At 45.6% G+C, this 19,673-nt stretch overlaps 1 protein-coding gene across 1 annotated transcript in view; it reads left to right on the plus strand.

Moving 5' to 3' along the window:
- SH3RF2 (SH3 domain containing ring finger 2) overlaps positions 1 to 19,673 on the plus strand; it is a 148,420-nt gene that overhangs the window by 111,746 nt on the left and 17,001 nt on the right. Inside the window, exons 6-10 of the mRNA XM_014481769.2 lie at positions 2,656 to 2,747; positions 4,219 to 4,389; positions 11,362 to 11,594; positions 15,113 to 15,471; positions 17,475 to 17,771. Coding sequence (XP_014337255.2) covers positions 2,656 to 2,747; positions 4,219 to 4,389; positions 11,362 to 11,594; positions 15,113 to 15,471; positions 17,475 to 17,738 — 1,119 coding nt within the window. The 3' untranslated portion in view covers positions 17,739 to 17,771. The remainder of the gene's footprint in view (positions 1 to 2,655; positions 2,748 to 4,218; positions 4,390 to 11,361; positions 11,595 to 15,112; positions 15,472 to 17,474; positions 17,772 to 19,673) is intronic.

Consider the following 19,673-nt stretch of genomic DNA (forward strand, 5'->3'; position numbering starts at 1 on the left):
AGGTTTGCCATCCCTCCAGCTCTGTTCTTCTTTCTCAAGATTGTTTTGGCTATTTGGAGTCTTTTGTGTTTCATACAGATTTTTAAATTATCTTAGGTCTGTAAAAAAAAATGCCTTTGATATTTTGATAGGGATTGCAGTGAATCTGTGGGTTACCTTAGGTAGTGTGGTCATTTTAATAATATTGATTCCCCACCAAGTTGGACTGTTTCCTGAACTTCTTCTGGCCTTTCATTGTTAGTGTATAGAAATGCAACAAATTCTGTATATGAATTTTGTAACCTGCAACTTTACTACTAGAGCTCTTGATGAGCTCTGAGCTATAGTAGTTTTTCTGGTGGTGTCTTTAGGATTTTCCATGTATAGTATCATGTCACCTGCAGACAGTAACAGTTTCACTTCTTCCTTTCCAATTTGGATTCCTTTTATTTCTTTTTTTCTCTGGTTGCTGTGGCTAGGACTTCCAAAACTGTGTTGAACAGAAGTGGTAAGAATGGACCTCCTTATCTTATTCCTGATCTTAGAGGAAATACTTTCATCTTTTCACCATTAAATATGATGCTAATGTGGGTTTGTCATATATAGCCTTTATTATGTTGAAGTATGTTCCTTCTATGAATGCTCTCTGGAGAGTTTTTATCATAATGGGTGTCAAACTTTATAAAAAGCTTTTCGTACATCTATTGAGATAATCATATGGTTTGGGACTTTTTAAAAAGCTTATTAAAATATATTTTATATACCATATCATATTTTACATACCATAAAATATATTTTACATTTAACCCATTTAAGATATATACATAGAACTATGTAATGTTTCTTGTGTCTTGCTTTTTTCAATTAGCATGATGTTTTCACAGTTTATCCATGTTCTGGCATATATCAGTACTTCATTTCTTTTGTGGTTGAATAATTTCCATTTTATAGATATTATTCCATTGTGTAGATATACCATGTTTTCTTTATTCATTCTTCAGCCAGTAGACATTTAGGTTATTTCCACCTTTTGTCTATTATAAATAATACTGCTGTAAAATTCACATACAAGCTTTAGTGTAGATGTATGTTTTCATTTCTCTTGGATGTCAGACTTAGTGAATCATATGGTAACTTTAGGAGTTATTTGAGGGACTGCAAAACTATTTTCCAAAGGGCTGGAACCATTTTACATTTCCACCAACACTGTATGAGGGTTTAGATTTCTCTATACTCTTGCCAACCCTTCTTACTATCTAACTGGAATGGTTTTCTGATCCTATAACTGAATTGAAACATCACACATACATACACAACCATACAAACATTTATACAACCATTGACACAGACACACACAGAAAACTATGTCCATGCCTTCTTGCACACACCTCTAGAGTTCATAGACATATATACAGAATTCCAGATAGACATTCACAACCATACATACATATATCACACATAGCATACATGCTTATCTGACCCACATGCATTAACATAATAAGACATACAATAGACCAGTGCCATCAAACATGTACATACAATTGTCACAGGTTCTGAATAAACATACACACTTGTACATACATACTCAGTAATGGATTCACAACTGCTCAAACACACATTCTTCAAATAATAGTTGTACCCACAAAGCACAGTCCTAAAAAGGCACATATATGTAGTTATCATCACTTAAAGGTAGATAACTGAAGACTGGTTGAATGTATTTACTTTGGATGGCATGGAGATTTCATTAATATTTGGTATAGTGGGTAGAAAGATGTTTTCATTCATTCATTAAGTTACAAGTAACATATTAAGAGTATAAGAAACACAAAGATAAACAAGACATAGTCCCTTCCTCATGAACTTGTAGTCTAGTGATGGGGGATGGTCAGTAAATAAACAAGAAAACAATCACAGTCTTTGATACGTGCTGAGAAGAAAATAAGCAAGGTAAGACATTAGATAATAAGAGAAGCCTCAGGATAGTTAGTAATTTCCAGATGCTTTTAGAACTTTTGCTCCCTCTTTCAGCCTGGAAAAGTGAAGAGGTTGCAGATTTACCATCACTAAGTCACAGGATAAAGTGGTGTGTGTGTGTGTGTGTATGTATGTGTGTGTGTTAATACTAACATTAGTGAGAGTGTGGGCTCAGGACCTGGAGTACCTGGTTTTAAATGTTGGTTCATTCTAGTTGAGTGATTTTTCTCTTTCCCTCAGTTTCTCATCCAAAAATAGGGATGATAATAGTTCCTTTAATAAGGATTAAACTAGCTGATACTTATGAAGCACTTAAAACTGCCTGGCGAGTGTTCTCAACATTAGCCATCATATCATTTTTCGAGAACAGGTTTTCTTAGAGGGAGGTGAGTGCACTAGAAAATGGGTGGGAAGGGGCTGGGGGAACATAAGGAAGAGCCTGACAGTGCTCTGTTGACTGTAAATTGAACGGGCCTTCATCCCAAGCCTTATCTGAGCAGTCTTTTGGAATGTGACCCTGGCATACCACCCCAACAGACCATAAACCAATCCACCACCACTCTGCTCTGCCCACAGCCACAAACCACAGAGAAAAAGACACACGATGTGTGGTGCTGGGTGTGCCTGTTGGTTTTTGGTTGCGTCAGAATGCAGCAGCTCTGCTGTGGGTCTGGCTCCTAATGCTTGTTGTTTCTGCAGGTCAGCACCTATCACCCTGCACCTGCCTCCCCAGGACATTCCACGGCCATTGTCAGTCTTCCTGGCTCCCAGCAACACCTCTCAGCTAACATGTGAGTAAAAAAAAAAAAAAAAAAAAAAATGAGTTCAACCCTCCACTCCTGGTCCTGGCACAGAGCGGTCATCTTTGCCATCCCTCTCTCATCGAGCATCCCCCATCCCCAACCATCCCATGCAGAGAAACAACAGCTTCCCTTCCTTTACAATGTCCAAAGGAAATAATGATGAAAAATACAAATTACCAAACTACATCATCCTGGCTCATTATTTTACAAAAGCAGAAAGAGACTAGATTATGTATGAAAACCCTACAGGGAGATTGGGTACTGAGCGATTTCTGTTGTATTTCTTTAGATTCACAATGCTTGGTCATCAGTAGATGCTGCTGTATCAGTGAGAAATAAATATAACATTTCAGGAGGGAAAGAAATCTTGCAGATGAGAACATTCTCCTAGCCCCTTTGATAAAACCTTTCAGTGCCTCAAAGTCCTTAGAGCAGTTGTCCCCAACCTCTGGGCTCTAATGCTGATGATCTGAGGTGGAGCTGGTATAATAATAATAGAGATATAGTGCACAATAAATGTACTTTGTGCACTTGAACGTGTACTTGAATCATCCTGAAACCATCCCACTGGCACCAAAAAGGTTGGAAACTGCTGCCTTAGCGTCTATCCAGCTCGAAGCCATACACTTTTAACCCCAAATCTGGGAAACCAAAGTGGGTTATTTTTAATGCCTTTAGTTGGGTAATTATTCTCCTTCCAAAGCCGAACTACTCCCCAGGGTCTTTATCCCCCAGCTCATACCTGGATGTTATCTACCCAAGCTACTCTGTGGACTTCAGAGTGGAAAATCACTGCTCCAACCCAAGAACATTTCTACCACGTTTCAAGCCCATCCTTCTCCATCCCACAATGCAGCCAATATTCATTCCACTGTGTGCCAAAACACTGAAATTAACCCTTGCCTCCCACTTCCCCATGTCCATCTCCTGCCTACATTAAGCTAGCATCTTGGGGGTCAGACACGTCACTATCCTCAGGAGAGGGAATGAATCAGAGAGGCTTCTATGCTGACCCCTTGGTTCCCTGAACCTTGATGGTTGTGACCACTGTCTTGAGGGTACTCTAAGCAGTGTGAACAAGCATCCTAGATAGAACCATCACTTTCAGGCTTTTGACCCGACTCTGCCACTGATTCCTGGTCACCAACTCCTTTCTCTATTCTCAGCTAGTTTCCCCAATGTCAAAATACTGATGTGACCTCAGTGAGTGACTTGGAGCTTCAGAGCACGCTATGGAGGAGTGAGGAGATAGAGGGGGCAGGGATTTGGGCCCCTCCGCTGCAACTTCAACAAGGTTCCACCATTTCCATCTGCCTTACATAGTGAGGTTTCAATTCTTAAAGGATGTTTAGTGCTAACCACTGGGTTAGGACTCTGAGTTTTCCTCTCCCTTCACCCTTTGCTGGTTCCACTAGGCACACTCACCAGCATCCTTCACCAGTTCCCTGTGTTTCCCCAGGTTTGTAGCTCTGCACTCCTACTCAGCCCATGGACCAGACGAACTGGACCTACAGAAGGGAGAGGGCGTCAGGGTCCTGGGCAAGTACCAGGACGGCTGGCTCAGGGGCGTCTCCTTGGTGACCGGGCGAGTTGGCATCTTCCCCAACAACTATGTCATCCCCATTTTCAGGTGCGTCCTCTCCAATCTCAGGCATCAGAGGGTTGGATCATCTAGGCCAGAGTCCATCTCTGAGTTGAATGGCTGAAAGACTCAATCCTTTCAGAGTGTGGGCCAAGAAACAATTTTTGCTTCACTATCCTCCTAATGCTTAATTAAAAAAAAAAAAAAGTAAAATGGTTATCTTTTAAATAGCTCTTCACATTTTACAAGTATTGATACTTTTGCATCTTTTAACTCTTTGGCTATGCTCAAGTATCCCAATAGGTGGGGGTTATTTTACAGATGATGAAAGTGATGTGCAGTTAACCAGCCTACTCAAGAACTAGACTTCAGTTCTACTGTATAACCCCCACAAATCACACTTCACTGTCTTCACCAAGACACTCCATAATCATAGGACAATGGGAAAGCCCAATGATCAGAAGACCTCTGGGAGCACCTTAGGAGACTTCCCAGGATGTGGTGCCATTAGGCAGGGTTTTCGTGACTCAGACCACTACCCATACATCCAACCCCCGAGTCACATGCTAGTTACCCTGCAGGTCTTCTTTCCAAACAGCTTTCCCAACCTTTTTCATTCTCTGGCACATGCATCAATTGCACTGCTGCAGTTTGTCCAGCCACCTCATACAACCACAAGTAAACACAGGCCCCCAAAACTATCCATGGCTCCTCCTATAAGTCCAGGTGCTACCTCCACCCCCTATAAGTCCAGGCAAAGCCTATCACAAGGTACCAAGCCCCTTACCACACATAAACACTACCTTTATGACATACCAGAGAGTCATAACTCCAAGGAAAGGGATAATCCCATTGTTCTCTATGGGGGTCAGAGCAGGAGTCATATATGGCCAGTTTGGGGAACCTTCCTGTAGGTGGGCAGTGTGTCCAGAGGAGGGCTGCAATGGTGAGGAAATAGAAGCTACATCACTAGATAAACCTAGAAAGACACTAGGATTGTTTGAGTGCAGAAGACAAGGGTCAGAGAGACCATAATAGACTGTGTAGATCAGGAAGTAGGCTGGTTCCCTCAGGGGACAGTGAACCAGTGAATACAACTTAGAAGATTCTGGTTCAATAAAAGACTGCACTTGCTTTTATTGAGGTGGCGAATCCCCTTTCTAGATAGAATACAGGCAAAGTGTGGGTACCAATAGTTCCAGGCAAAAAGATTTCTTTGCATGCCAGAAAGTTGGAATAGAGGGTCATAGTTACTCCCTTCAGTGGTTCTTGGAATTTGTTAGAAATTTGCAAAATCCCCAAAGGCAAACTAAGGATGCCTATAACTGATGCTTTAATCCATTTAGTTAGCAAATATATACTGAGCACAGTAGGTTAGGCACCCTTCTAGACACTGGAGAAACACCAGTGAACAAAATACACAGAAATCTCTGCCCACTGGAGCTTATACTCTGGTGGGATGGACAGAAAATAAATAGACGTGTAAGGAATATAAGTGGTGTGCTGATGATAAGGTCTAAGGAGAAAAAATAAGTCAGGAAAGGGGGATAGAATTTATGTGAGGGTGACGACAATGTTAATAGTCTGGTTGGGGTGGGCTGGCTGAGCGGTGAGAAGGAAGAATGGAGGAATGCGGGAAGTGTTTTCCAGGCCCAAGGAACAGCGAGGACAGATCAAAGGCCCCGGGGAAGGAGCATACTGACATGAAGGCCGAGAGGACTGGATTAGGGAAGTGAGAGGGGCCTCGTAGGAGAGGAGGCCAGAGTGGTAACAGGGATTCAGATTCAGAATTTGCTCAGTCATAATGAGGAATGTGACTTCAGCCATGTTATACGGCTTGGAGCAGAAGCATTGACATGATCTAACTTGTGTTGTAATCAGAACCCCTCCGGGTGCTGGGTTGAGAGTGAACTGTAGACAGGAAAGGTGGAAGCAGAGAGACTAGTTAAGCGGATATGGTAAGAATCCAGGGGGTGGGGGTGCGGGGGAGCTGGGGCGGGGGGTGTTGACGGTGAAATGAACAAAGGTGCTGGCTGTGGAGGGAGGGAGGGGGCGGTGGTTAGATTTTGGTTTATTCTAAAGGTAGAAACAATAGGATTTTCTGACAAATCCAATTCTGGGTGTAAAAAGAGAGGATTCAAAGTGAGTCCTGAATAACTGAAGACAAGGTTGCCTTTTACTGAGATGGAGTAAATCCAAAGAGAACAAACAGGTTTTGAGGTGTTAGTGAGGGGAAGCAAAAGCCTGGTTTGCAGCACATTGTCTCAGATGCCTTAGTATTCCTAGTAAATGGTTGCATCTATACAAGTCTAGCATTTAAGAAAGAAGTCTAAGCTTAAGATGAAAGCCCAAAGACTAGATGAAATCATCAAGGTAGGATCCGTTGTGGTGGAGAGAATGACAGTGAGCCGGGAGCTCAATTCCTCAGGGAAACAGGGAAAGTGATGTCTGCAACAAGGCAGAGTAGGAGATGGTAGAGTCTGTTCTTGTGAGTCCACGCTGCGAAGTCTTGAGGACAGTGGGAGGATAGTTCAGAAGTGACAGAGAAGAGCAAAGACCTACCTTAACTCATGAACAGTCTTCCATGGAAGAAACTATCATGAACTCTCTAGGGCCATCTCTACTAGTCTAGTGGGGCATTTGTATCAGGCCTTAGCCTGAAGTCCTGATTATTCCACAAAAAACCATTAAAGTAAGAGTCACTGTATAATTCATCATCCAAACTAGGACATTTTTGAGATAGAAGAGGGACACTACCAGGAGAGCAGCTGTAAACTGAGATTCTCCCTGGAAAATCTGGACTTAAGATCACCCTAACTAGAATGCACATGGGACTCTGTTCCAATGAAGTTCAAGGCTCCAGCTTCCTATTCTCGCCTTGGCTTTTCTCCAAGGTAGATCTATTCTTGGGCAAACGATGAGTTTCTGGACTCACTCTATCCGAGGTGGCCGTGTGTCAGATGGTGGATGGATGTTCAGCAGCACCATAGGTGGCCATGAGTCCTTCCGCACCCCTGGCTCATAGAAACCTGACTATGTGCATATATTGAGATGCTGCTGATGCTGATGGGTGTGTTTGCTTCCAGGAAATCAGCATTTCCAAAAAGGAAAGTCACTGTCACCATATAATCTCCTTAGGGCTATTAGTTGACAGCAGATCAATGCTTTCTCTGTGTGTTATGTTTTCTCTGACAGCCTCCCAGATGCAGAGAAGGTTTCCATCCCCAAAACCTTGGATGCAGATGACATGCTCAGTTTGTCTATCTAGGGGCAGCTCACCCTTGTTCTTAATAACCCTTCCCATTGCGGGAGGCTTGGTTCCTCCCAGTTCTCAGGGCTAAATGAGGCCATTCTTTGTCAGCGGAGTTTCTGCTACTGAGTGGGTTGGACTACGTGTACGAGGTCCCTTTCTGCTCTTTGGTTCTGTGTGAGTGAGAGGTTTGCCCCCCATTTTCATTGTGGTTGCAGAGATGGCTCTGCACTACCTCCAGCCCCCATGGTGTACAGGACTGCCTTTTCTAAGACAGCCAGACCTCCAAGGTGTGAGGTGCCCCCTGAGATTTGAACTTTCGCTCTTAATCAGCATCATCTCCTAATGCATTGAGCCAGACAGAGTCTGGGGATCAATTGAGAGACCAGAGCTGACCAAAATGCGAGGGTTTTGGTTTACAGTTCAGCAAGTAAGCCTTTTAATTACCGAAAGAGGAGAGGCTGCTGTGGTGTGTGAAGCTCCAGCACTCTGTGCTTGAGGGTAATGCCAGCCTATCCAGCTGTGCTGACCACACCTAGATCTCTGCCACCACGACCTATTCCCCAGATCCCAGAGATAGCCCGTGGGTCGAGGGTACACAACACTTGTCACGTTTTCATTCAGGCCCTTCGTAGCAGCACCTACATGCTTTTGGGTTTCCTCCTCCACACCCAGTCTCAATGGAGGCATGTTTCCTCCCATTTTAGAGGCTGCAGAAACCAGCTCCTCCCCATTCCTTCTCCTCCTCTTCACTTTCCCTCTCCCCTCCCCGTTCTCCCCAACCTCCTCAGCTCATCACCACAGCTGAGAGACAGGCTTAGCCTCTCAGAACTTGGAAATGGGAACAAGGAAGGAACAAGGGAGGAAAGCACATGGGCCAAGTTGAATACCATTCATGGTGGGCACTCAAGCAGCAGCCCCTGATCAGACACTCCCTGCCTCAGACTCCTACCTCACTAGTCTCAGAAGCCTCCCTAGGATCCTGTTTCCAAGCTCTTTCCACTCCTTTCTGTCCTCCCAATAAACACCTTTCTGCCCAGTAAGCCAGGATATTTCTCTTTCAGGCAGCCTTCACCAGACTCATATGCCATCCTGTCGCCTAAGGGGTAGAGAGAAGTGACAGGTGGGCCACCACTAACTGTCCTTTAACTTGCTACACGGAACTGTATAAAGACTGTCACAGTGCAAGCTTTTGCCTTACCAAGAGGCTATGCTAGTACTGAGCAGGGTAGAGGGCACATGTGTCAGGCTCCTTTCATGTACTGCGCAAGTTCGTAAGGGCTTGTATCTCAGGTAGAAAGGGGGACACACTCAAAGCAGTGCAGTGGGGCAAACCAGAGGCAACACGCTCACCTCCCCCTTAAACCCAGGATGCCTTTCCATCTCTCCATCTAGAAAACAGGGATCATAATGTCTGCAGATCTCGGGTGTCATGGGGCTTAATGAATATGTGTTAGCATAGCATTTTGATGTTAGAACATGCTGGGTAAGTGCTGAGGTGGGTTTTTTTGTTTTTTTGTTTTTTTTGGCTGTGCTGGGTCTCTGGGTCTTCTTCATTGCTACTTGGGCTTTTTTCTAGTTGCAGTGAGCAGGAGCCACTCTAGTTGTGGCACATGGGCTTCTCGTTGCAAAGCACAGGCTCTAGGGTGCTCAGGCTTTAGTCGTTGCAGCTCCTGGGCTCCAGAGCACTGGTTCAGCAGCTGGGGCACTTGGGCATTTGGAGACCAGGGATCAAACCCATGTCTCCTGCACTGGCAGGCAGATTTGTTGCCCCTGAGCCACCATGGAAGCCCATGTTGATCTTTTTGCCAAAAAACATAGAGGGGTTCAGTGTTGGGAAGGGGACTTGAAATTTAGGAGTTTCTGGAGTCCAGCCTCATGCTGGGCCCAGAAAAATGAGGTTGCACCTCAGTCTGTAAACAGTTGGCCAAAGAAAGGACTAGTCAAATAAGCCTGGCTCAGGCCTCATTAACTTTTCTGTACTTGCTGCCACTGCCACTGCCAACCATTTTGGAACCTGTGTTCCCTGTTGCTGGTCCATTTTGCAGCATCCTACACTTTGAGGTCTTTGTTTAAAACACAGGCAGGTGCAGACGCTGCTATGAAAGCCAGCACTGGGGAGTTCTCTCAGCCCAGCACTCATCTCCAGAATGTAGTCTGAGCTCTGACTGGTGGCTAGCCCACTCCACTTCCCTGACTGCATCCCCAGAGACCAGAGGAGAATGAAAGCTGTGGACAGAAACCCCCTCACCACAAGCATCTGTCCCCAGGGCATGTGGCTGCATATGCTTCATGGGCAGAGTTGGCCACATTAAGTGGTGCCTTTCCCATCTTGTGCAACACTGGTGGCTCATTATTAAACTACATACACTTTTTTCAAGCAAAAGAGGGAGAGAAAAAGGAGAAATAAGAGGAACTTACCTAAAGAGAAACCTGGAGGCATTGACAGGAAGGAAACTACATGGGGACATCTTTGTGCCAGGACCTTGGTTGAGTTGGTTACCTCCAGGGAATTAGCAGAGGTTACTGAATCAACAGAGTGACAAGGTGACTGATGGGCTACTCCACTGGGGCTGTGATGTTGGGGTAGGATGGGACAAGGACAAGAGAAACATGTAAAGTGACAGCCATTCCCCACGGGGTTCATGGAGCTGCAGGCTGGAAAGCAATGAGCAAGAAATTGCTGTTTTCAAAATTTAAATACTATTCTTAAAAATTAGAGCCTAAGGCTGAAGGATTAGGTTTTGTGGAAGCATGTGTAGGGCCTACCACCTCCTTTGGTTTATTTATTTCAAGCAAGATGCAGGGTTTTCCAAATTATGAATGCTCTGACTAGCCAGAAGGTAGTGTAGCTCAGTGATAAGAGCGTGGGTGACAAGAGCCAGCCTGGACCTGAGTTCAAATCTCAACTACCTGTAAATCTGTATTTTTTTAATCTACAAAACAGTAGTATTTATAGTTGCTAACTCAGAAGGCTGTTGTGAAGAACCCATGAGATAATGTGGGCAAAGGACTTGGCCAATGCCAGATATACAGTGAAAGTGAAAGCATTAGTCACTCAGTCATGTCCGACTCTTTGTAACCCCATGGACTCCCCGTGGAGCCTGCCAGGCTCCTCTGGAATTTTCCAGGCAAGAATACTGGAGTGGGTAGCCATTCCCTTCTCCAGGGGATTGTCTCAACCCAGGAATCGAGGCCAGGTCTCCTGCATTGCAAGCAGATTCTTTACCATCTGAGCCTAAGTGCTCAATATGTGTGACACAAAATGGCTGGCTTCAGTGCTAAGTGCATTATGGCAGCCATTCAACACTTTAACAATATATGCAGATCACAGAAGATATCAGATAAGTCATATAAAATCTCTGCCTTCAAAGAGTTTAGAATCTAGTGGACAAGTCACTGAACAAACAAGAAACTGCCCCTCCAAAGTGAGATGAACACATACAAGGTCTTAAACTCAGGGCTAAAGGAACGTGGGGTGAGGAGTGATCAGAGCTGGAGGGAAAGAAGGTGAAATTCAAGTCTTCTTGTCCCACCAGGCCTTAGCAGGAGACCTCGTCCCTCCCTTAGTGTACCCACACAGTTACCAGGTGTGGGAGCTGAGGCCTCTGTAGTTAAGACTCTGTGTAGTATGTATATATGGGTAGGAGCAGGTGAGGAGCGGCCACATGTGGTATATGGTTGGGAGCTGACTGTGGTATATGGTTGGACTCTTGACTGAACTTTTTCTTTTTCTATTTCTTCTTTTAAAAAAAATATTGCACAACCAGAAAGACATCTAGCGTTCCAGACTCCCGAAGTCCTGGTCTCTACACCGCATGGACGTTATCCACCTCCTCTGTGTCCTCTCAAGGCAGTATTTCAGAAAGTGATCCCCGGCAGAGCCGGCCCTTCAAGTCCGTCTTCGTGCCCACAGCCATAGTCAACCCTGTGCGGAGCCCAGCCAGCCTGGGGACCCTAGGGCAGGGCTCTCTCCGCAAAGGACGAGGTAGCATGAGAAAGAGTAAGTAGTGGTGGAGAGGTACGTGCCTAGACCTAAGGGATGGGGGCGATCTCACTCTGGGCAAACAGAGTGGTTTTGGGGGGTTTGTTCTTTTTTTTTTTGCTAAAACAAGGATTTTTGCTTTAAGGTTGCTTTACATTTCCCAAATATCAAGTTGTTTTATTAGATTAAGCAAGACAGACTCAGGGTCACAGCCCTCAGTCTACATACACACACACTGATTGGGAATGATACCAGCCCTGAGTACCAACATGTAATTAGAATATGGCCTAGGCTGGATGCTGGTTCTTGCTGGATCAGTGTTTCTCAAACTGTGTTCCGTGGAAACCCTCAGGGGGTACCAAAAGGGAAATGAAGGATGCAGGGGAGGAAGAAAAGAGGAGTTGATGCTAAGAGCCCCTGAATCCCACTTTGTTTAACTAATATATGTACAAGTTTAAAAAATTATATTGTACAAAATTACGTTATATTGTACAAATATATCCTTCCAATCCTTCACCCTCAGTCCCAAGTTCTCATCCATGTACATGCATACCGTGTAATCTTAATACAGTGTTCTTCACCTTGCTTTCATTTTTATATAACATCCACATTGCACGCATGGCAGTTACATAACTTCCTTCATCTTAAAAGTCATGCTTTTATCTTCTAATATATTGAACCTCTGCATAAGACTTCATTTTGAGGGGTTCTAAAAAGTTTCTGAGACCTATTGTTCTATAACACATCGAACCTCTATATTTGTACACCTCTCTAGAAGATGACAACAAGCCAAGCTAAGTCAACTTGATTTGTTCTACATCCCCTGACTTAGCCTGGGCTCTGCCATCCCTCCTTCTATCTTAAAAAAAAATAATTAAAGGTGAAAATTCAGTACTAGTCAGAGCAAAGGATTCACATGTGAGGCAATATGCCACACAGGAAAATGCCCTCAGAAAATTAAAGCTATTTTCTTAGTTCTACTCTTTCTCAGTGCTTTCCAGTCGCCTGCTTGCCTACTGATCCCAGCAGTCTTGCCTCTTCATTTGAGCCACTCGTGCCTCTCTCCTGCACCCTCCAGTGCCATCCTCCCCCCTCTCCCTGCAACACACACAATAAGTAATCCCACCACAATAGCCTTGGTTGGGCAAGTTACTTACTTCTTGGGTCTTCAGTTTTCTCGTTTGAAAAATGAAAATAAAAATAGCACCTATCTCATCAGAGTAAAAAAAGAATCCATTTAATAGTAATGACATGGTGCCTGACACACAATAAGCACTCAAGAAATGTTAGCTATTTTTATAGCATTAGTGTCTTACCAGTATTATCATAGCTCTTAGAATTCAGCAGATCATGTTAGGTCCACCCATAATGTGAATGTATCATTTCACTTAGTGCTGAAATGTTCACACTTATGAATGCCGAGAAGAACATCCCCGTGGCAATGTTTCCCACTTCCTTTTGGACACTTCCTCTCTTCCTTTACATATATCTTGATCAACTTGGAGTTTTGACCGATTACATTATGTGCACATGTAATAAGCTCCAATCTCTTGGAAATTAGGAACCCATAAGATAAATAGATATGGCAATAAACTAATGATTTTTCACTCATTTCCGAGAGCCTAAGGACAGGTCTGGGCTTCCTTGATGGTTCAAACAGTAAAGAATCCACCTGCAATGTGGGAGACCTGGATTCTATCTCTGGGTCGGGAAGATCCCTTGGAGGAGGGTATGGCAACACCCTCCAATATTCTTGCCTGGAGAATCCCTATGGACAGAGGTGCTAGGTGGACTACAGTCCATGGGGTTGCAAAGAGTCAGACACAACTGAGCGACTAAGCACAGCACAGCAAGGACAGGTCTGCCCAGCATGGCTTTGACTTTTCTAGGTCCCCGAAGCTTTCTCTCTCTCCCTTTCCCCAAGGTGAGGCTGGTCAAGCTATCAATCTCCCCAAAGCAAAGAGAAATGACAGAGAATTGACTATGTGCACCTCACAGGGCTGTCAGTGAAAAAATAAATGTCGACATTGAAAGGTCAGACTCATGTAAGCAGTGGCTGACTTGCCGGCGGTGGCTGAGAATACCGACGCTCTTGAGTGAGTGTCTGCTTTTCATGTTCACACCCATCCTGATGAAGAATCACGACACAGAACACGGCCTTAGATGGGCCCTCTGTGCCAGACACACGTAACTTTGATTCACACACGTGTCCATAGAGTGTCACAGAGGACTAACATCTCTGCTATGGCTACAAATGCTGGGAGACCCTTATGGAGAAATGACCCACAATGCGGCTCAGAGTGCCTCTCCCACTACCCCCCACAGAGTGCAATAACTTGCTGATTCTCCAGATCACCCATAGTACATGTGCTCAAGGGGTGGGGATCTCCTGTGTTCTAGAGAATTTGAGGGGAAGGAATGGCTTTCTTTTACAGAGGAGGCTCATCTCAGTTAAAAGCAAAAAAAAAAAAAAAAGGTGGGGGTGGAATGAGCTCAGGGAAGTGAAAGGGGCAAAACCAAACTCCTGGACCATGCATGCATTTTTACAGTTTGCTTCTCCTTTACCTAAAAAAGAAAAAAAAAAAAAAGTTTTCAAACATGGGGGCATTTATTATGTTCCGGGCACTATCCTAACACTTTGCATGCATCATAAAATATAATCTCACTCCAGCCCATGAGATACTGTTGTTAGCTCCAGTTTACAACCAGAGGGGCCAAAGAGCAGGAAGGTGATGTGACTGATTGGCCCCCGGCTCCTTGAGAAGAGATCAGATTCCAGAGCCTGTGTCATGGGACTTCCGAAGCTCATCCACTCCCAACCCTAACTCGGAAATAGCCTTTCCAGATTTGCTTCCAGCTACTGTCACATTTGCCCAGTACACATGGTCTCTAAATCCCACTCAGCCTTCCTCCCCACAGACCCGATGAAGAGCAGAGGTCCCCACACCACAGGCCTAATGCTTCCATCAGAACTTTCTTCAAGAAGCTGGTCAGAGTCCCCTCCCCTCTCTCCTGCCCTCTCCCTCCTGCTCATGCCTCTCAGCTGACTCATTCTTTTGAGTCTCAATGTCTGCTGTCTCTTGAGTTGCCTCTGCTTTTGTGTCCTTTTTGGTCTGCATGACATTTCTGTTCTCTTCTCACTGTGAAGCCCTGTCTTTAGTACTGTCTTCTTCATTTCCCATCTTTAAGGCCTGGAAGGAGATCATAGAAGTGTGTGTGTGTGAAAGAGAGAGAGAGAGAAAGAGAGACAGAGACAGAGAGACAGACAGAGGACAAATGGAGGTAATACACCTTCTGACACCACCCCCCACCAACATTCACCTAGCCAGTCATTGGCTGCCAGCATTGGCAAGCAGTACTAAAAAAAGAATAAGGTCACCTTTGAAAGACCCTGGGAGAATGTGAGCACAGTCAAATTGGGAAAGCACTTAACTATTCTGGGATATCAGGACGCACTGCCTACCCAGCCCCTCCTGTCCACCCCCAGCTGCTGTCAGCCGCCCCAGGGCTGATATCTCTGTCTTGTAATTCCCCAGATGGATCTCTGCAGAGACCCGTCCAGTCGGGGATCCCCACCCTCGTGGTGGGCTCCTTCAGACGCAGCCCCACCATGGTGGTCCAGCCTCAGCAGTTCCAGTTCTACCAGCCACAGGGGGCCCCCTCCTCAGCCTCCACGGTGGTGGCGGAGCTGGGACCCAAGCCCACTTCCACCGGGGAGCCTGCCATCACATGCGTCAGCAGGGGCAGCGACACCAGGATCCACACGGCAGCCAGCTCCCTCATCATGGAAGGCAAAGAAATCCCCATCAAGAGTGAGCCTCTCCCCAAACCGCCTGCATCTGCCCCGCCCTCCATCCTGGTGAAACCAGAAAACTCAAGAAACGGCAGCGAGAAGGTAGGAGTAGGTGACATGGCGCAGTGGTAAAGAATCCTCCCGCCAATGCAGGAGACACAAGAGACGTGTGTTCAGTCCCTGGGTTGGGAAGATCCCCTGGAGGAGGAAATGGCAACCCACTCCAGTATTCTTGCCTAGAATGTTCTATGAACAGAGGAGCTTGGCAGACTACAGTCCATGGGGGTCACAAAGATTTAGACACAACTGAACATGCATGCATGACCATGAGGTGAAGTGAGGGGGGCCTGATTCTTTAGACCCCTAACTTTGCACAGTGTCTCAGCTCCTGAGATTTCAACTTTGAATGGACAAGGAATCAAAGGAATCCTCACACACAACCTTTCCCCTCCACATCCTCATACCACCTCCATCCTCCCTGGACATGTTACTGAATCTCCTGGATGCTTCCAGAATATCTCATACATCCTACTTTCAAGGCCCAGAGGTGACTTGAAAAAGCATGGCTTTAGCCTCAGATACAATGTTGTTTTGAATTCCAGCTCTGCTGCTTGCTAGCTGGTGACTCCGGTTGAAACATTTCACCTTTCTGAGATTCTTTTGCTTAATCTGTAAAATGGCAGTACAAAGAGTCATAGCCTCACAGGATTGGAGTGGAAATTAAATGAGATGAGTAAAGTGCTTACACAGGGAATAATGTGTACCTGTTCACAGTATGGAGGAGGTAACTGAGACAGGAAAGAGTAAGTGGCTTGTCAAGGTCACACAGAGCTATAACTACTCAATTGACCATTATCAGGACCTTTGTGGTTCTATGGCTTTTCCATAAGAAGACATAAGAATTTTTGTAAACGTATTATGTTCTCAGTAATATCCTTGAGGAAAGAAGGATGGTGGGATGGAGGAGGTAACAAGAAAATTAGGTGACTGTTGTTTAGTTTTGGGGCTTCCCTGGTGGCTCAGCAGTAAAGAATCCGCCTGCAATGCAGGTGACCCAGGTTCAGTCCCTGGGTCAGGAAGATCCCCTGGAGAAGGGAATGGCAATCCACTCCAGTATTCTTGCCTGTAGAATCCCATGGACAGAGGAGCCTGGCAGGCTACAGTCTATGGGGTCGCAAAAGAGTCAGACATGACTTAGCGACTAAACAAACAAAAGACAGGGAATGGCCAAGGTAAACACTGATTGTACCAGACAGATCCTGTAACAGGCTAGGAAAGAAGGGAGAGAGGAAAGGCTTATGCAAATGTGAGGTGGTGACTCCCACATAGACAGGGAGCTGCTGATCAGCACCAGCCAACTGTTGGCAGAATGGGCCCTGGCCCCGGTGCACCTGAGCTGTATCATAAGAGACAGATGAAATCCTGACTTTTATATATGCAGTCTCCCAATTTTTCGTGTTAGCACCTAAAACTCTTAAACCTTCTGCAGACAAAGTGTAGTCAGTGGTGTCTAGTTTGCTGGCTCTGCTTTGAGGATTTATAAGTTTATCACAGAACTTGATGCAGTCAGCAGGTAGGCCTCAGGGAAGAGGTAGGCCTCAAGACAGGCCTTACTGGCAGGTGGAGAAGAGAGAGGGGAGGTGAACTTCTTATATTTTCTCAAAAGGATCATACCCTCTTGCCCAGGACCCTGTTCTTAGGTCAGTGATTGCCCCTTCTATTTCTGCTAGATAATCCCCAGTCATTCTTCAGTTCTTGATTGAAATAACTCTGCCTTTAGGAGGCCCTCCATGACAAGCCCCATTCCAGCTTCAATTGGATACTCCAACCCCCTCCCTTAGCATCTTATTCTTCCCCACGGGGGCACTGGTTCTCACTGTCATCTTTCAGGGCAGTTCTGTTCACTCTTGGATTTGTACATAGCACCTGACAGAGTGGTGATCCCTGGTGGACTCTCATGCAGACACAAGTATTTGCTGGAGGAACCCATGAATGAGGCATTCCCAGAAGGGACAAGGGTAAAGGAACAATGTGAGCCAAGTCCCAGGGGGAAACAGCACAGTTCTCACACCTCAGCCATGTCCCTTTGTTCTCCTGTCTTACAGCAAGTCAAAACTGTGAGATTTCAGAACTACAGTCCTCCTCCCGCCAAACACCACACCTCCGGGAAGCCTGAACAGCCAGCCACCCCGAAGGGGTCCCAGCCTGAGGCAGCCCCCTTGGGCCCGGAGATGACCATCCTGTTCGCCCACCGAAGTGGCTGCCACTCTGGACAGCAGACAGACCTCCGGAGGAAGTCAGCTTTTAGCAAAACCGTGACCCCGGCGTCCACTGCCTCGGCCACGCAGACTGCGTTTCCCAGCAAATGAATCTACAGGCGGCTTTTCCTAGACCCCAAAGAGGTGAATTGCATTTAAATATAGTATGCCTCCACTGAGGGCGTCCTGCTGTTCTTTGGGGACTCGAGCATGGGTCCTGTTCTGCCTTGTTTAGCTCCAGGAAAGGACAGGTGGGAGCGCAGATTCCTGCCTTGGCTAGGAAGGTAGACTAGGTGACCTTGCAGACGTAATGATTCGATGTCTCAAGACGACTGCCCAGACCAAGGAATGGGAGCTCATCCTGCCCACTCTCATCCCAGTGTGGAGTGTGCACCCCTCATTCCCTGTGCTCTGTGTAGAATTTCTAAGATGCTCTAAAGCGGGGTTCAGCCGGGGGTCACAGTGGTAGAATGCTGGCATTACTTCTTTGACCTCAACATCTTGGAACAGTTTCTGCCATCTTCTGGGGCCTGGATACAGGCCACTAGTAGGCACTGTATCTTTTTCCCCTCCATTGAGTCACAATCCTGGCTGCCAAGGGAGAACTTTTGGGAAGGGTATGAGACGAATGCTGTGAACATTCCAAGAATCCTCTAAACCAAAAAGAGTCAGCTCCCTGGCTTTGTTCCAGACAAGGTCAGAGAGAAAGCTGACTGCTGTCATACTTGAAGCTTCTCAATCTGTTTGCCCACTTACAGTCCTACACAGTAGATAAGCAGGAAGCATGTACTTATGGAGAGGGTCCTGTATGGTACTATGGACCATCGTTCATCCCTGGCTCTAGACTGACTTCCCAAAGAAAACACAACATGCTTAGAAACAACTTCATAAGGGGTTTAAGTTTAGATATTCATTCTGTTTGCACTGCAAACAGTCTTTACTTCCACTGATTTCTTCTATTTGGGGCAGACTAGATGTTTCCCTGGGTTGCAGGATAAGGTTACAATGTTATGGGGAAGATGGCAATCCACAGCTGGGTGGGGGTCCCTTCTAGAGGAAAGTGTCTGTAGAAAGGGACTGGACAAATAAAGTTGGAGAGGAAAGGGAGTAAGAAGGAGGAGATGATGAGAATGAGAAAGACAGAGGGTTAGGGAATGAGTCAGAGAAGACCAAAGAGGAGGGGATCAACCTTGAAATTCTTGGCAGGTGGGGAAAGAAGGGCAGCGTCTGCAAAGCTAGGCAACCTCACTAAGATGGGGGCTGACTGAGTGGGACAGCCAGGCAGAGCCTTGTAAACAAGGCTAAAGGGCAGCCCAGGGAGCACAGACAATGCTGTAAGACAAACCATTAATTCTCATTAAACTTAACTGTTGTGATTTAACATTTATTGCATGCCCATCAATGTGGGCACTTCAGTGCATGAATGCCGTTTACTACTAAGCCTGGATATCATTAAAAAAAAAAAAGACAAGTCTAATTAGACCTTCTCCCTGGACAGTTCTTAAAGATACTGGGATTAAAAACATTTATATTTTACATACCAACCACACACTTGGCAGATTGAATTATCCAGACTTTTCCAGACCTTCATAAAACACAAACAAAACCATCCTCCTGCCAAGGACTACTGCACATGTCAGACCTTTGGGGTTGGTAGGGCCAATGTGGCAACACGTTCTGGTGCTTCTGTGAGATACTGACCCATGTTCACTCCACAAAATCGTCACCCCAACTGCATGATTCAGTGAGGTGAAAACAGTCATCCAGATGGAGAAATGGAGAAAAGTCACCAAGACAGGCAGGCATCGTATGATTTGTCAAAATATGAGTACCTACCCCTCGTATTTACCCCAAAAAGTACTCGCAACGAGTTTAGCAATCTGCCCCCAGCGCAACAGACATGTGACATGCCCAAACAACCAAATATTTACTCTGTGCCTCAGTAGCACTGGAGCCAGTTAATTTTTAACTGTTGTGGCTGAAAAGCAGGTTGTTTGAGTGTAATGAAGACACAGTCCATGCCCTCCAAATGAAACAGAATATTCA

The sequence above is a fragment of the Bos mutus genome, chromosome 7, assembly GCF_027580195.1.
Source record: "Bos mutus isolate GX-2022 chromosome 7, NWIPB_WYAK_1.1, whole genome shotgun sequence".
NCBI lineage: Eukaryota > Metazoa > Chordata > Mammalia > Artiodactyla > Bovidae > Bos > Bos mutus.